A 16864-nucleotide genomic window follows, 5' to 3' on the forward strand; every position below is an offset into this window, starting at 1 on the left:
CGTCCTACAAGAAGAACTGCCTCTTCAAAGATGAGCGCATCTTCCTCACCCATGCCCTCTCTGTCCTCTGAGAGGGTTACCTGTCTGATCCAGTCTATAAGAATCGGTGCAGTGCCGCCTTGTTAAGGTCTTTACACACAGGGGGCCTTTTGTTTTCTGCGATTACAATATATTTTTCTGTTTTGTATGGATGAATAAATAAATCAAGATGAATAGATCCGAGGGGCACGGTGGTGCAGTGGTTAGCACTTCGCCTCACAGCTAGAAGGTCCTGGGTTCGATTCCTGCCGGGGGAAGCTGTGGGCGCTGGGGGCGTGTTCCTCCACCCGCGTCATCAGCGCCCACACCCTAGGTGGGGTTGGCGATAGGGCCTTTCTGTGGTGAGTTTGCATGTTCTCCCCTTGTCTCCTTGGGCATAGGCCCTCACACAAAAACATGCAGTAGTCCTGGTTTCTATACTACCTCCCCCTAGCCAGCCGGGTGCTCCCCAATGTCCCCTGGCGCGGCAGGGGGAGAACGGAAACCAGGACTACAGGTTAGGTAGTCACCGGGTGAGAAAAATGGGTTGCAAAAAAACGTGGGATAAAAAAATATTAAAAAGAAGATGAATAGATCCACACAGAATACTACATAAAAGTTACTATTCGGAATGAGGTCGTTTTTTTTAAAGCGAATAGGATATCGTCACTGTCTGGCCAAAACCTCCGAACTCCATTGTTGAGGTTTTTGCATAAATCAGGGCTATTGAACACCCTTTACGTCTGTTTGTTGTTAATATTGAACCAATGGAAAGTAGTAAAAAGTGCTTTGGACAAAACCTCCTAACTCCACACTTTTTGCCAAACCAGCTAACTCCACCACTCTTTTTTTTTTCATAAATCTGTGCTATTGAACACCCTTTACGTCTGTGTTTTGGTTCAAATAATATTGAACCAATGAAAAGTAGTAAAAAGTGCTTCGGTCAAAACCTCTTAACTCTCATTTTTCCGAAAATGAACATTTTGGAGTTAGGAGGTTTCGGCCTGACAGCAGAGATATATTAATACCTTTGATGCAAAGTAACTTGACTGTGCTCCCGATGTGTAAAGACCTTTAATGGTGCATGACGCAAAGTCATTCAGGGATCGCTGTAAAGACTGAAGCCTAATTTATGCTCGATCACGTGATGGTGTCGGCAGAGAATTGGCGACCTATACAAGCTCAACAACACGGTTTGTGAGCTTGTAGGTTGGCTATGAATTGGGCTCAAATTGGACAGTTGTTAGTGGAGACACCAGGATGAGGAGGACTGGAATCCTATCCAGAGGAGATGCTTCTCGGAGGCAGGTGTGAGAGTTTCGTGGCACTATGAAAGAGGGCTTTCCCCACCGTTGTCTCCGTTTCCTGGTCTCAATCGAGGTTTATCGCACCTCATTCATTTCCTCACGAGTCAATTTAACCTTTCTTGTAGAAGTCTTTCAAATTATTTTAGTCTTACGTAGCCTTACTGTGCACTCTTCATGATACTATAGAGCAGTGTGTGTGTGTGTATATATATATATATATATATATATATATATATATATATATACACACACACACACACACACACACACACACACACACACACACACACACAGACGCCTTTGTTCGCACGGATAAAACGGACAATGATTCTCTACGACCTCATGCACACCAGCTCCGAATGTGCCGTGCGTCAAGTGGCTGCGGCCGTGCGTCAAGTGGCTGCGGCCGTGCGCTTTTTTTCTCAATCGAACCCAATTCGATTTGTGCGTCTTGTCGCATGCGGTAAAAAAACTCATCACTCCTTTTATGACTCCTTTTGGGATCCGCAGCACCAATTCCGCACAGCATTGCACACCAACGCCAATGCGTTTTATGCAGCAAACGAAAAAAACGCAATGGTTGAAAAACGCGTCTGTGTGCAAAGACCTTAACACCGTTTCTGCAGTTATATCAGATAGCTGTACAGTATGTTCAAGCACAGTCCAAAAATCACACTCGTGTGAACTGAGCGGTGGAGGCTGCGTGTGTGTGTGTGTGCGTGCGTGCGTGCGTGTGTATGTCTGTGTGTGAGTGAATGTGAGTGTGAGTGTGCCTGGCCTGAGGCTGAACAACCCTTAACATGTGTGGTCAGAAAAGGTATTGCAGGCTACATACAGACAGACAGACAGACAGGCACGCACGCACGCACGCACGCATACACACACGGCCACGTATAGGAGAGGTGGGATTAGAGGTATACGTATTTTAAAACACTCCTAAAGGAAGTCTTGGTACTTGCCTACAGCGAAATGCACAGTTTGTATTTGTCAACATTTGGCACAAAAAATAGGCTTGTATGTTGAAATTGGAACTTTATAAATGCATTGGCTACTCTGCTGTCCGGATCTCCATATTTTTTTTTTTTTTTATTTTTTTTTTTTGTAAATGAATGCCCTACTTGAAAATACTAGTGTCACACGAAAGTGTCAAAAATAGCAGATCTGCAAGCTCAAAACCCTCACTTCGCACCGCGTTCTGAGCTTGTAGCTCTGCTATTTTTGCTATTTTGAAAAAGTAAGGTTGAGGCTTCCTCCCGACAGAGACGATGTGTTACAGCGGTTTTACAAAGTCATAATTTAAAACTAAATAAGATTTCTCTGAATGTGTTCTTAGTTGAAATATGTGTTATAATACATTGTTTTTGTTCCGTTTTCTCTGTTTTGTATATATATTTTCATAGTGACGATTTCGTACAAACCAGGAGCACTTCAGTGTACAGTTAGTTATATAATGACTATTTCCTCCTAATGTACATGATTGGAATGATAACTGCTGAATCAGGTACAAGAATTAACTCAGTTTAATGGCAACTAACCTCAGTACAGTGTTCAGTCTGTGAAATATTCCAATTAATTAAGTCATTTTGTATGGTCACTCCACTCTAAAGTCCATTCATAACTGTGTTCAAAACCATGTGATGGCAAGCTTTTATTCTATTTAACTTTGACCCTAATAGCGCAGTGTTTCTCAAACTTTCACATTTCAAGGTCTCCCCTTAAAGGTGATACACCATGAAATTTCACTTAAAACCTTTTTTTGGGGTCCTTCTGAGCACCTTCTATCCTCACAAAGTCCCATTTCAGACCGTTGTGTCTTTCTCTGGTTTTGAGAAGGTGGAAGTTAAAAGCATCCCACGGGTTCTCAAAACAGGCTGTCCAGATTTGCTGCCGTCGATGACGTCATCGACGGCCGTTTTTGAAGCCATTCAAAAATGAGAGGCTCTCTATTCAGGAGTGGTAATTTAGCCTCAAACCTTTTGAAAAACGTTAAACATAAACAATATGACATAAATACTTTTTAAATGCATGGTGTATCACCTTTAACTCTGACAGTGTACAAATGGAACCAAATGAACCCGTTGTATGGGTCAAATTAGACCCCCATAAAGGAACCTAGAGAGTCCCTGAAATCCACTTTGAGAACCACTGCCTTAGCGGGTCCTCAGAGTTATTACAGAGTTTAATGTTCGTTTTTTTTTTCTCCAAACAAAGTTAATGTCTGGAAGTAGACATTAACACGAATCCAACATATGCATTAGCAAAGATAATTAGTAAATAAACAAAAGATATTTAAAAGTAGGTTAAGTGATATTTGTTAGTTAATGTGTTAAATAGCTCTATATTCTGACTTTGTTCAGTGTCCCTGTCTCTCCTTTCAGATACCTATTTAACCCATTTAGAACGGGTACACATCATTGTGTATCATTATGTTATGCTTTAACTATTGAAAAATAGCAGATATACAAGCTCACAGCACAGCACTGAGTGCCGCGCTTCGAGCTTGTAGATCTGCTACTTTTGAAAAATTGTGAAAATTAGAATTTTTACCCGATTCTATAAGTGTCTTTTGAATCCTTCTAAGGTTTTTTGAAAAACCCTAGGTTTCTATGTCAGCAATCTGGCTAGCCATCGTCAAAGAAAAGGTCCTTTTCACTTCTTCTGTTCTTGAGAGACTACTATGTCAGTGGTTCTCAAACCTTTTCATGTGAAGGACCCCCAAAATGATATGTATTTGGCCACGGACGCCCATCTCAAAATATCTAGTTCCAGGGACCACCCAGAAGCAAAATTTGAACATTGAACAAAGATTTGTACACATTTTCACAACTTTTTCAAAAATAGCAGATCTACAAGCTCGCAGCGCGGCACTCGGTGCCGCACTGTGAGCTTGTATATCTGCTATTTTTCACTGGTTAAATCATTCAATAATTCTAGGCCTGAGCTGAAGAGACAGGGAGACGCAGGTTACTGAACTAACACTCTAGAATATAGTGCCTTAACCTTTTAACAAACAACTTTTTGTTTTAACCAGAAAATATCACATAACCTACCTTTATTTAGATAACGCTGACGTTGACCATGCTGTCAAACTAATCTATGAAGTTTTCAAAGCTGCATTTAAAAGACAAACCAATAATACTCCCAAGTTAGTCTCAAATATCTCAATAGCCAGAAATGAATGTGACAATCAGTTAAAGAATTATCCTTATGCGTCCATTTGGTTCCATATGTACATTTGGAAACCCCTCGAGAACCATGAGGGTCTCTGGACCCCACTTTGAGACCCACTGGTGTAGCAAGTGTTTCCAGTGAGCCAACATTTACAATATCTACACCCTGACTCTGTTTGACCAGAATGGAACAGAGCCTATTGGCCAATCAAACGAAAGCTCTCTCAATGGACAGCCAATCAGCCATTCACGTTTTGTTCTGAATAACATCACAGGTTTTATGTAGAGTGAAACTATTTCCGGATTAGGAGATACACATTTGTATTATTGTTATGTCTGTGCAATTACCACACATCACTTTTACCCTTTTATGACAATCAATTCTATGCTGTTTTCTCCTTCAGTCATGGTTAATTATCATGCTGTAGTTTCATATCAGCCTTGCTTTTGTATCTGCTTTTTTGTATGTACTATATTTATCAAATGGCGTCTTTTCCTAAGAGGAATCGGGCAAATTTGCTTCAGAAGGTTACTTTCGTTGAGCTATGCTAGCTACTGTTTTTTGTACATTACATTGTTTTGGCATTTGTAATCTTTTAAGTGCACATCCATCAGCCTCTGGTGTCCCGCTGCATTCATGCTGACTAAAACTTTAGTTTGTTTTGCTTTCAAACTTTAAATCTGATTTGTTGTGAGCAAATTAACGTGTCCAATACTAAGTGTACTTAAAGTATGTTTTGGGCAGGTTTATGAGGTTTTTAAAAAAAGAAAAAAGACGATGGCAGCCTCAAGTGCACCAATGCCTTGAAGACCACGAAAATAGCAGATCTACGAGCTCACAACGTGTCCGTCCCAATTGGACACGTTGTGAGCATGTAGATCGGTAGTTTTTTCGGCTGTGTACCGTTGTATGACTGGGTATAGATTAGGGCATTAACGAATAAGTCGACAAGTCGACTTCATGACACAAGTCGACTTCGTTACACAAGTCGACTCCCACCAGAGAAAGTCGAAAGTCAAAGTTGAAAAAGAAAAATACATTCTATTGAAAAATACTTTCTACTTGCTCACAACGCCTCGCGTTGCGAGGTGTTGTGAGCATGTAGATCGGCTATTTTCACAATTTCTGCCTCTATATATTTGACAATTTGGACAATGTTTAATTTGTCATTTTAGAGGTATTAAAAAGTCCTTAAATTGGCACTTTAGAAATGTGAAGATACCCTCTATACACTTAAACTTTATGTTGGTTCTCAAAACAGGCTGTCCAGATTTGCTGCCGTCGATGACGTCATCGACGGCCGTTTTTGAAGCCATTCAAAAATGAGAGGCTCTCTATTCAGGAGTGGTAATTTAGCCTCAAACCTTTTGAAAAACGTTAAACATAAACAATATGACATAAATACTTTTTAAATGCATGGTGTATCACCTTTAACTCTGACAGTGTACAAATGGAACCAAATGAACCCGTTGTATGGGTCAAATTAGACCCCCATAAAGGAACCTAGAGAGTCCCTGAAATCCACTTTGAGAACCACTGCCTTAGCGGGTCCTCAGAGTTATTACAGAGTTTAATGTTCGTTTTTTTTTTCTCCAAACAAAGTTAATGTCTGGAAGTAGACATTAACACGAATCCAACATATGCATTAGCAAAGATAATTAGTAAATAAACAAAAGATATTTAAAAGTAGGTTAAGTGATATTTGTTAGTTAATGTGTTAAATAGCTCTATATTCTGACTTTGTTCAGTGTCCCTGTCTCTCCTTTCAGATACCTATTTAACCCATTTAGAACGGGTACACATCATTGTGTATCATTATGTTATGCTTTAACTATTGAAAAATAGCAGATATACAAGCTCACAGCACAGCACTGAGTGCCGCGCTTCGAGCTTGTAGATCTGCTACTTTTGAAAAATTGTGAAAATTAGAATTTTTACCCGATTCTATAAGTGTCTTTTGAATCCTTCTAAGGTTTTTTGAAAAACCCTAGGTTTCTATGTCAGCAATCTGGCTAGCCATCGTCAAAGAAAAGGTCCTTTTCACTTCTTCTGTTCTTGAGAGACTACTATGTCAGTGGTTCTCAAACCTTTTCATGTGAAGGACCCCCAAAATGATATGTATTTGGCCACGGACGCCCATCTCAAAATATCTAGTTCCAGGGACCACCCAGAAGCAAAATTTGAACATTGAACAAAGATTTGTACACATTTTCACAACTTTTTCAAAAATAGCAGATCTACAAGCTCGCAGCGCGGCACTCGGTGCCGCACTGTGAGCTTGTATATCTGCTATTTTTCACTGGTTAAATCATTCAATAATTCTAGGCCTGAGCTGAAGAGACAGGGAGACGCAGGTTACTGAACTAACACTCTAGAATATAGTGCCTTAACCTTTTAACAAACAACTTTTTGTTTTAACCAGAAAATATCACATAACCTACCTTTATTTAGATAACGCTGACGTTGACCATGCTGTCAAACTAATCTATGAAGTTTTCAAAGCTGCATTTAAAAGACAAACCAATAATACTCCCAAGTTAGTCTCAAATATCTCAATAGCCAGAAATGAATGTGACAATCAGTTAAAGAATTATCCTTATGCGTCCATTTGGTTCCATATGTACATTTGGAAACCCCTCGAGAACCATGAGGGTCTCTGGACCCCACTTTGAGACCCACTGGTGTAGCAAGTGTTTCCAGTGAGCCAACATTTACAATATCTACACCCTGACTCTGTTTGACCAGAATGGAACAGAGCCTATTGGCCAATCAAACGAAAGCTCTCTCAATGGACAGCCAATCAGCCATTCACGTTTTGTTCTGAATAACATCACAGGTTTTATGTAGAGTGAAACTATTTCCGGATTAGGAGATACACATTTGTATTATTGTTATGTCTGTGCAATTACCACACATCACTTTTACCCTTTTATGACAATCAATTCTATGCTGTTTTCTCCTTCAGTCATGGTTAATTATCATGCTGTAGTTTCATATCAGCCTTGCTTTTGTATCTGCTTTTTTGTATGTACTATATTTATCAAATGGCGTCTTTTCCTAAGAGGAATCGGGCAAATTTGCTTCAGAAGGTTACTTTCGTTGAGCTATGCTAGCTACTGTTTTTTGTACATTACATTGTTTTGGCATTTGTAATCTTTTAAGTGCACATCCATCAGCCTCTGGTGTCCCGCTGCATTCATGCTGACTAAAACTTTAGTTTGTTTTGCTTTCAAACTTTAAATCTGATTTGTTGTGAGCAAATTAACGTGTCCAATACTAAGTGTACTTAAAGTATGTTTTGGGCAGGTTTATGAGGTTTTTAAAAAAAGAAAAAAGACGATGGCAGCCTCAAGTGCACCAATGCCTTGAAGACCACGAAAATAGCAGATCTACGAGCTCACAACGTGTCCGTCCCAATTGGACACGTTGTGAGCATGTAGATCGGTAGTTTTTTCGGCTGTGTACCGTTGTATGACTGGGTATAGATTAGGGCATTAACGAATAAGTCGACAAGTCGACTTCATGACACAAGTCGACTTCGTTACACAAGTCGACTCCCACCAGAGAAAGTCGAAAGTCAAAGTTGAAAAAGAAAAATACATTCTATTGAAAAATACTTTCTACTTGCTCACAACGCCTCGCGTTGCGAGGTGTTGTGAGCATGTAGATCGGCTATTTTCACAATTTCTGCCTCTATATATTTGACAATTTGGACAATGTTTAATTTGTCATTTTAGAGGTATTAAAAAGTCCTTAAATTGGCACTTTAGAAATGTGAAGATACCCTCTATACACTTAAACTTTATGTTGGTTTATTTACAGTTGAGTGAGAAAACAATGTTTCACATTAAGTTAATCATCTGGGGACCCCCCAAAATAATTGGGGGGGTCGTGTGTGATGTGATGACGTCATCAAACGATAAAGTCGACTTCAACTCAACTTTTTACCGAGTCGAGTCGACTTGCAAAAATCACAAGTCGTTAATGCCCTAGTATAGATTAGGCTACAGCAGTATGCATAGGCCTACCTGTAGATTCTATCGTTCTCGAAGAAGAGCATTAGTAACAGCAGCATCATGAACGACAGATGACATGAAGTCAACAGTGATTATGTTCTCATAAAATAAATGTCAATTGTAATATGTGGGTTTAAAACCTGTAAAGACTTTTTCTAAAGGCACTTAAGTGAACAGACTTTTGTACATGTAATTTCATTAAAAATGAGTGCATGTCCTTTTTAAGCGGGGTTTTTTAATCTTGTCGCTGTCAGCCCTTAAACAAGGAGCATTATTGTTATTTTTTTTATAGTGCATTGCAGTGCATGAAAACATTAAATGCATTTTATTAAATGCTGTATGAAAAATGTAAATGTTGTGGCTTTAAAATACTAACCATGAACAGCCGCCATGCTTTTTTTTTTCCTGCTTTATGGATTAAGTATACTATTGTTAAAGTTTTATAAGTGTACATATTCACTCGTGTAAAACTTATTTCTTCAGATATGGTGATTGAATGATTATTCAAAAAATGCATTCAGTTTTTGCTCAAGTTTGTCATAACCCTACATTTTCTACCTCATATCAATGAAAAAATGTATTTGATGATTGAACTCCTGTATCATTCCATTCTCTGAGGCTGGTATCTCTGAGTCTGAAGCCCCAGAAAGCGCAGTTCAGAAAAATAATAAACTATTCATGCTCAAGTAGTGGGTTTCTCTTTTCACTGTATTTGCCAGACCCATGAAATGGGTAGGCCTACATAAGCAAATGTCGGTCCGGGTTTTCTATATAAAGGGTATATATGATGATGACATGATGATGACATGCCTACAAAAGGCATGATGTCATAAATGATGATGACAGACAGGGGGTCTGGCACAACCAGGTTGACCTGGTCTAGTTATTAAAACAAACCCCTTTTCTTAGCTTTGCTGTCCTCTTTAAAAGTGTAGTCCAACTAAAAGTCACCTGCAGCTGTCTTATAAAATATATAGTATATTACCTACTCCTCCCGCAGGGGAAATTCAGTATTTTGCAGCCCAACACAGCTGCCCCCCCCCCCCCCCCCCTTCTCTTTAAAAACGAAATGGAAGTGGGGAGGAGGCTTCACTTCCGCTTTAACCGGATACTCATCATTCTTCTTACGTTACCTCAGACTGTATGACAGGAGTATTTCCAAATCGCGGAGTCAACAGTCTGGCCACGCGAGACTACGTTCTCGGGGACCATGCAAGTTGTAAATGCATGCAAAACTCTGTTGTACACATTGTACCCATCATACCAGTCTGTCTGTCTGTGTCCCTTTTATACCCATATATGGAGAAACCTGATGTCAACAATATGGGCTTACTGACATTCTGGACAAATGGATCTCAACTGAGGTTTTGGACAATCAGATCTATGTTTATCTATATTTGGTGCATATCAGTCGGCTCTGCGGTTCTGGTCACATGCCTTGAAGACCACCTGATTCCATGCCTATCCCACTGACTATTATTATTACGGTATTATTATTATTTATTGGTCTTGGTTCAGCTCGTTGGAGCTCATGTTGTGCATTCCATGACTCATCATGTGACGTCACAATGTGATGTTTCAGTGTTGATGAAATTGGTTATTAAAGGATGTTCAGAGAGATTACATTGTAGTGGAGGTTGCATGATCACTGATAGAACTTTATACTTATCACCTGAAAGTGGCAGAAAGCCCATGACACTGCTGCTTCCGGCTCTGTGAATCCAACTACGATTCTAACGCATCACTCCAGAAGGTCTTCTATCTGACCCTGTTGAGCCAGAAGACATCAGGCGGCTAACAGATCCTCTCAGAAGCCACTTCCAACAACCTGACGGCATTGCGTCATTGTACTGTAGGTGTTGAGGTTGACTACGCAGAGGAATTATAAGCAAGAACAGTATTGTTCCATTATGTCTGGTTACACGCCAGACGAAAGGCTCCGTATGGATCAGCTCATAATGCTCAGAAGACAATGGCTGAAGGACCAGGAGCTGAGTTCACGAGAGCCTGTGATCAAACCTAAAGCTCCGGGCGCCATCGAGAAGTTCTGGGCTAACTTTCTGCAACCCAAGTCTCTGTGGAGGCTGTATACCTACAAGGTATACACTGGTGGAGTGTTCACGTTAACACGTCTTTTGATACCGGCGTGGGTCGTTCACTACTACGTGAAATACCATGTCGCTAAAAGGCCCTATGGCATTGTGGAGCTCAAACCCAGACTCTTTCCTGGTGATACCATTGTGGAGACCGGGGAAGTTCTTCCACAGCTCCCCGAGAGCCATGACCACCGTTGACAACACCAAGGCATAATGTCTTGTGTATATTAAAAATTTGTACAACATAGGAAAAATGCATGGAATTTCGCATTATTCAGATCTTACAGATGGGGTCAGGCACACATAGACATCAAAGGGGGCTTGAGCCCCTGCCCTTTTATGAAGGATATGTTGGTGAAGGAAATGCAAATGCCTTCTTTCCATGTCATACCTGAAGGCAGCATTCAAGAGAATTCACCCTTTGTCAAGTCCCACCCCATGTCGCTCTGTTACTAGGTGGGACAAAAAAGCCAGGGATTTTTCATAGCCTCATTATTACTATTTAAAGTACCAAAAGAAAAACATCTATGTGATATTAATAACAAAGGAACAAAAAAGTACAGTAGTTTTAATTAGTTTAATCCTCTGAAACAGGCAGAAGGCAGAGAGAGAGAGCAGTGCATCTTTGGTGACTCGCACTGACCAGGACATTGTGGAACTATAGGCTCGCTCTCAACATAAAATGTATTTTAATTGTAATTCTGCCCATTTAAAATATATGTACCCAATCAAATATCTTAGTTACATCGATATCGTTCATGTGAACTAGTTTGTTGAAGCTTATTTCATTATAATTATCGAAATCGCTATGACCACGGAGCGCCGTACTGCGCTGCGGCCGTGCCGTGCATCACAATCAGAAGGTTGACAAAGGGTGAATTGCCTTGTCCAAACTCCCGAACTTGAATGGAGTGTCTCATGGTGAAAGAATTGCCCTCTCTGTGTAGAAATCAAGCATCGAAAACAGCCGACCTCCAAGCTCACAACGCGTCACGCTGCGACGTGTTGTGAGCTTGGAGGTCTGCTATTTTCGAGAATTTCACCAAAAAGCCCTTTAAGAAGTTTCAGTCTCTGCCTCTCTAACATTCTCTGCACGTCCCTGGATGGCGTGGATTGTGCTCCTTTTTTGGTAAAGAACTTAAGAAGTCATGTCATCAACATGGATCTGTCCCATTTCCCCTATTCCCTCCTGATTGGTTCCACAGAGTATTTTATGCCCATATATGGAGAGCTCTGTATCTGTCTGGCCCTGTCTTTTTTATGCCCATAAATGGAGTTCCCTGATGTTATCAATAAGTGGCCTAGGCTGTGCATATTAATATGGTTGCCGGTTTAACCTAGGTAATACCTAGGTCAGTGTGGGTCGGGTTGTTTTGGTTACCATATCTAACCATCTGTCAATCAAAGAATCACATCACCTAATTGCTCTAACTATTTATTCAGTCTAAAGCCGTTTATGGTTAATACGACAACCGGGAACATGCACCATATATGGAACGAATTGACATCTATCTCTGTCTGACATCATACATTCCATTCCATCCATATTTGGGCATGGCTGACTCCATATAGGCCTATTGATATGACTGAGTCATATTGACATCACCAGGATGACACTAGCACTTTAGCCAACGATATAAATAGCACAGTAATCTCAGATATGTATTGCTCTACCAAAGAACAAAGAATTATGATTTTCTAAGTATGAACGCTAAAAACTACAAGTACCACCAGGCTACAAATCCTAACTGACGTCATCAATGTGCGCCTCCTTGTAAGCGGCCGTCTGCTTTTATTTCTGACACATTTTGGTTATTGAAGACGTAAACATGCCTATGAAAGGACGGTTTCCGATCAGAAGGACGCTGGAATATCTCCAGAAAGGCGACATTATATTTAAAAACAGAGTGAAGCTTATGACAGTGAATTACAACACGAGTGGAGAGCTCAGCGAGGGAGCAAGGTCAGTGATTCCAACAACACGACAGTGGCACTTCAACACTTGACTAGGCATTATTATTCATTATGTGGTATAGTAGCCTACGAATCCTTTGAAAATAGCAGATCTACAAGCTCACATTGCAGTGCAACGCATTGTGAGCTCGTAGATCAGCTATTTCAAATGGCCAAAATGTATAGCCTGACTATATCTACTGCATAGTACTGTGTTCTATCTGTCTGTCATTCAGTGTTATGAGATACTTCAATGGTTTCCTATGAAAATAAGCTTAGTCTTTTCTAGGATCTCCTTTTAGTAGACCTTGTACCAGTGAACTGTACCGTCATGAAACTGTACTTTTTCCTATTCTAATAAAGTATTCAATCAATCAAAAGCCTATGATTAACTTAAGTGAGTAATGTATATTTTGTAATAATGTATTAATAATATATATTTTTTTAAAGTAACAAAAGTAACTAGTAACTAAAGCTTTCAAATAATTGTAGTGGCATAAAAAGTTAAATATTTGCATATTAATTGAAGAATATTACATATTAATGTACGAGAATGTTATACCTCGCCTTATGTGACTTTGCCATGATAATATTCCCATCTAACCTTCTGTTTTTCAGAAAGTTCGTGTTCTTCAACGTTCCTCAAATCCAGTACAAGAATCCATGGGTCCAAGTAGTCATGTTTAAGAACATGACCCCATCGCCCTTCTTGAAATTCTACCTAGGTGAGAAGAAGCCTGTGTCTCTAGTGTTTTTCATCCTTCATTAACATCAACCACTTATTCAAAAGCCGGTGTAGATCTGAAAGTGTTAGTCTAATACAGGGGGTCTGGAACCCCTAAGGGGTCCTCAGAGTTACTACAGGGGGTCCGCCAAATCTTTGTGTGATAGAACTATTACAGGTAACCACTTGAACCCTATAGTGTCCATATTCTGAGAACTTAAGACAAAAGATAGCCGATCTACAAGATCACAACGCCTCGCACTGCGAGGCGTTGTGATCGCGATCTTGTAGATCGGCTATTTTTGGCAAAGAGCTTTGTTGTAGAGGGGAAAAGAGCAGACTAAGTACAGAGTGAAAGGTCACTTTAAGTATTGACGGTTCAAGTGGTTAAATATCTGAAAACACAAATTGACAATCCAAAATACACTGATGATTGTGCTGTCAAACGATGAAACTATATGGAATCTATGAACGGGTTGTGGGGGTCCCTGCTTCATCTCTCTCTCAACTAAGGTGTCCTTGGCCTGAAAACGTTGAAGACCCCTGGTCTAATATGACATCATGCCATGAGACGTGGTTCGCACAATGCACTGACTCTGAATTGTCTCTCTCCTGCAGATGATGGGGAGCAAGTGCTGGTTGATGCCGAAGGAAAGGACTTCAAACAGATTTCACAACATGTGAGGAAAATCCTAGGCAAATCAGAGTAAGTGATTTTTTTTTATTATACCGACATGACACCCACCATTGCCACCCAAAAAATATCACTTATACAGTGTTGGGGAAGTTACTTTGAAAGCGTAACTTGTACTGTTACAAGTAACTCACCATGGCAGTAACTTGATCAAGTTAAAGTTATACCCCTGGAGAAATATAACTTTTCAAGTTTCAAGTTACATAGAAAAAGTAACTGAATTACTTGATTTTCTTTTTCTTTTTCAGCGTTAAATTGAGAATGTGCATTTGGTGTATATGAAACAAAATATAATATCCTACAAAAAAAGTCACATGCCAGCAGAAATGTGCCTCTCAACTGAGTTTTATGTCTTATTTAAAAAAGGTTGACATTTTCTTTAGTAAACGTTTCGTGTTCCTAAAATAAAGTAAAAACATATATATATATATGATCTGGACATTTGATCGTCAATCTTAACAAAACTTAAATGTAAAATTATAACTTCGCTTGTAACTTCTTGTAACTTGAGCCAAAAATGACCCAAAAAGTATCTCAGTTACTTGACGAGTTACAGAAATATGAATGTAACTCAGTTACCAGCATGTTACAGCAAAATGTAACTAAGTTACGTAACTCAGTTACATGTAACTTTAACTTCCCCAACACTACACTTATAGCACCTCAAGTTTTATTACCACAAGATATGTTTGTGGATGATGTGTTAATTTTGTATTTCATCTCTCCACAGAGACGTGTTACAGGCGGAGGCTGACGCCAAGAGGGAGGCTTCCAACCCTGCCAACTTTGGGCCTAAGAAGTACTGTCTGAGGGAGTGCATCTGCGAGGTGGAGGGCCAGGTGCCGTGCCCTGGCACCACGCCACTGCCCAAAGAGATGACGGGCAAATACAAAAGAGCCCAGATGGCTGCCTCGCAGGACTGAGAGGCCGACAAGAGCAATGGACAATAACTACTGTAAAAGATGTAACATATTCGCTATGGTTCTTTTTGTACGTTAAAAAATAGATTTTTCACACCCACTTACAGAGGACAGGTGTGTAGCAGGGGTTTTCAAAGTGGGTGACGGGGCACCCTGGGGTGCCGCGAGATAACTTGATAATATTTGGAATTTATTTGGACACTTAAAATATATTTAGTGTCATTTTAAACTTGAAGTACAAATGTATTTTCAGTCAGTTCTAACCAAAATAGCCGTTATCTCAATGTTTTCTCACAACATAATGGCTAAAATATGCTATGAATATAAGGTGCTGGGAGTGAAAATGATGAATATAATGTAGGGGTGCCTCGGATGAAAAAAATATTTATAGGGGTGCCCCGAGCCAAAAAGGTTTGGGAACCCCTGTAGTAGGACAGCCAACATAGAGAAGAAAAGGAGTGGTCCAACTTCTCCTTCACAAGAAATTGTGTCATTGACCTTCAATGATACATGGAAACATAATTGACTGCTCCTGGGTGTGGCTCAACTCAAGACGAGTCTTGCCCCATCAGTGCTCCTGAGACCACGAAGCTACTGTTGTCTGTGTTATGAACTTTTTTCTGTTGCTGTTTCTATTAGTGTTCTACATTTCCAGATACACATGGTGACAGAACAAGCCCTTAACCCATTTAGAACGGGTACACATTATTGTGTATCATTATTTTATGCTTTAACTATTGAAAAATAGCAGATCTACAAGCTCACAGCACGGCACCGAGTGCCGCGCTGCGAGCTTGTAGATCTGCTATTTTTGAAAAATCGCGAAAATTCAAATTTTTACCCGATTCTATAAGTGTCTTTTTGAATCCTTCAAATATTTTTTGAAAAACCTGTTTCTATGTCAGCAATCTGGTTAGCCATTGTCAAAGAAAAGGTCCTTTTCACTTAAATGGAGCTCAGTTAGTCTGTTCTTGAGAGACTACTATGTCAGTGGTTCTCAAACCTTTTCATGTGAAGGAACCCCAAAATGATATGTATTTGGCCACAGACCCCCATCTCAAAATATTTAGTTCCAGGGACCACCCAGAAGCAAAATTTGAGTTACAAATATTTGCTTTGAAAATACATGTATTCAAAGATTTGCACACATTTTCACGACTTTTTCAAACTCGGTGCCGCGCTGTGAGCTTGTATATCTGCTATTTTTCACTGGTTTAAAGCATTCAATAATTCTAGGCCTAACTTAATGTTCTGAAGTGTTAACCACTCCTTTTGGTTCCTCTAAGTTGAACAAGACTGGAACATTGCTTTCTGTTTTGTAAATAATGGCAACTGGATGTAATGAGCTCCAGTTGTTCTGTTCTGATTATGTTTACACATACACAAATATATCTGAGGAAGAAACCATATAGTTTTGCCATATATTTTATTAGTGTTGCGATGGTGCCTTCTCATGGTAATAAAATCCAAGTGTCTGAAACATGTTAGTGTCTCAATAAGATGGGTTCTTTAATGGAGATAATGTTACACTTAATTGTTTCCAAAGGTAACAAAGTGAATTGCCAACATTATCAAAAATCTAAACAAGTTATTCACATTTTCCATAGTTTTCCATGTCTTAAGTAAATGGATTTATATGTTCTGATATTAACATAGGTTAGTGGTGCCCGATTAACAGCCAACACATTGCTTAAAATGTCCTTAAAAAGGAAACGTGGACGTCTTGAACAGCAAGAAACCACCCTCACATTCAGACTGAAGCTTAAAGGGCTGTCCATACTTCGACCGAAACCGAAGATTTCGGTCAAAAGGTCCTTTTTCGACCATAAAATTATGTCCCTGGGGACTTCTGAAAAGCATTAGACCGAATGAGTTCGGAAATTTGCACGTCAGAAAACACAAAACACCGAACATTTCGGTCGAAGTATGGAGAGGCCTTAAACTCCCTCACACAACGGTGACACC

At 39.8% G+C, this 16864-nt stretch overlaps 2 protein-coding genes across 2 annotated transcripts; both read left to right on the top strand.

Moving 5' to 3' along the window:
* Positions 1–10422: 10422 nt before the first annotated feature.
* LOC308291049 (NADH dehydrogenase [ubiquinone] 1 beta subcomplex subunit 6-like) lies at positions 10423–10806 on the top strand (the record flags this gene model as incomplete). Its single annotated transcript, XM_080732965.1, has 1 exon — positions 10423–10806. The coding sequence occupies one exon, from the start codon at positions 10423–10425 to the stop codon at positions 10804–10806; it is 384 nt and encodes a 127-aa protein (XP_080589091.1).
* Positions 10807–12437: 1631 nt separating this feature from the next.
* On the top strand, positions 12438–15614 carry mrps25 (mitochondrial ribosomal protein S25; the record flags this gene model as incomplete). Its single annotated transcript, XM_080734030.1, has 4 exons — positions 12438–12571; positions 13180–13286; positions 13904–13991; positions 14710–15614. 4 exons carry the CDS (start codon positions 12438–12440, stop codon positions 14900–14902), a joined length of 522 nt encoding a protein of 173 aa, XP_080590156.1. The 3' UTR covers positions 14903–15614.
* Between the last annotated feature and the right edge of the window lie 1250 nt (positions 15615–16864).

This window comes from Nannobrachium achirus, assembly GCF_963921795.1.
Source record: "Nannobrachium achirus genome assembly, chromosome: 9".
Classification (NCBI taxonomy): Eukaryota; Metazoa; Chordata; class Actinopteri; order Myctophiformes; family Myctophidae; genus Nannobrachium; species Nannobrachium achirus.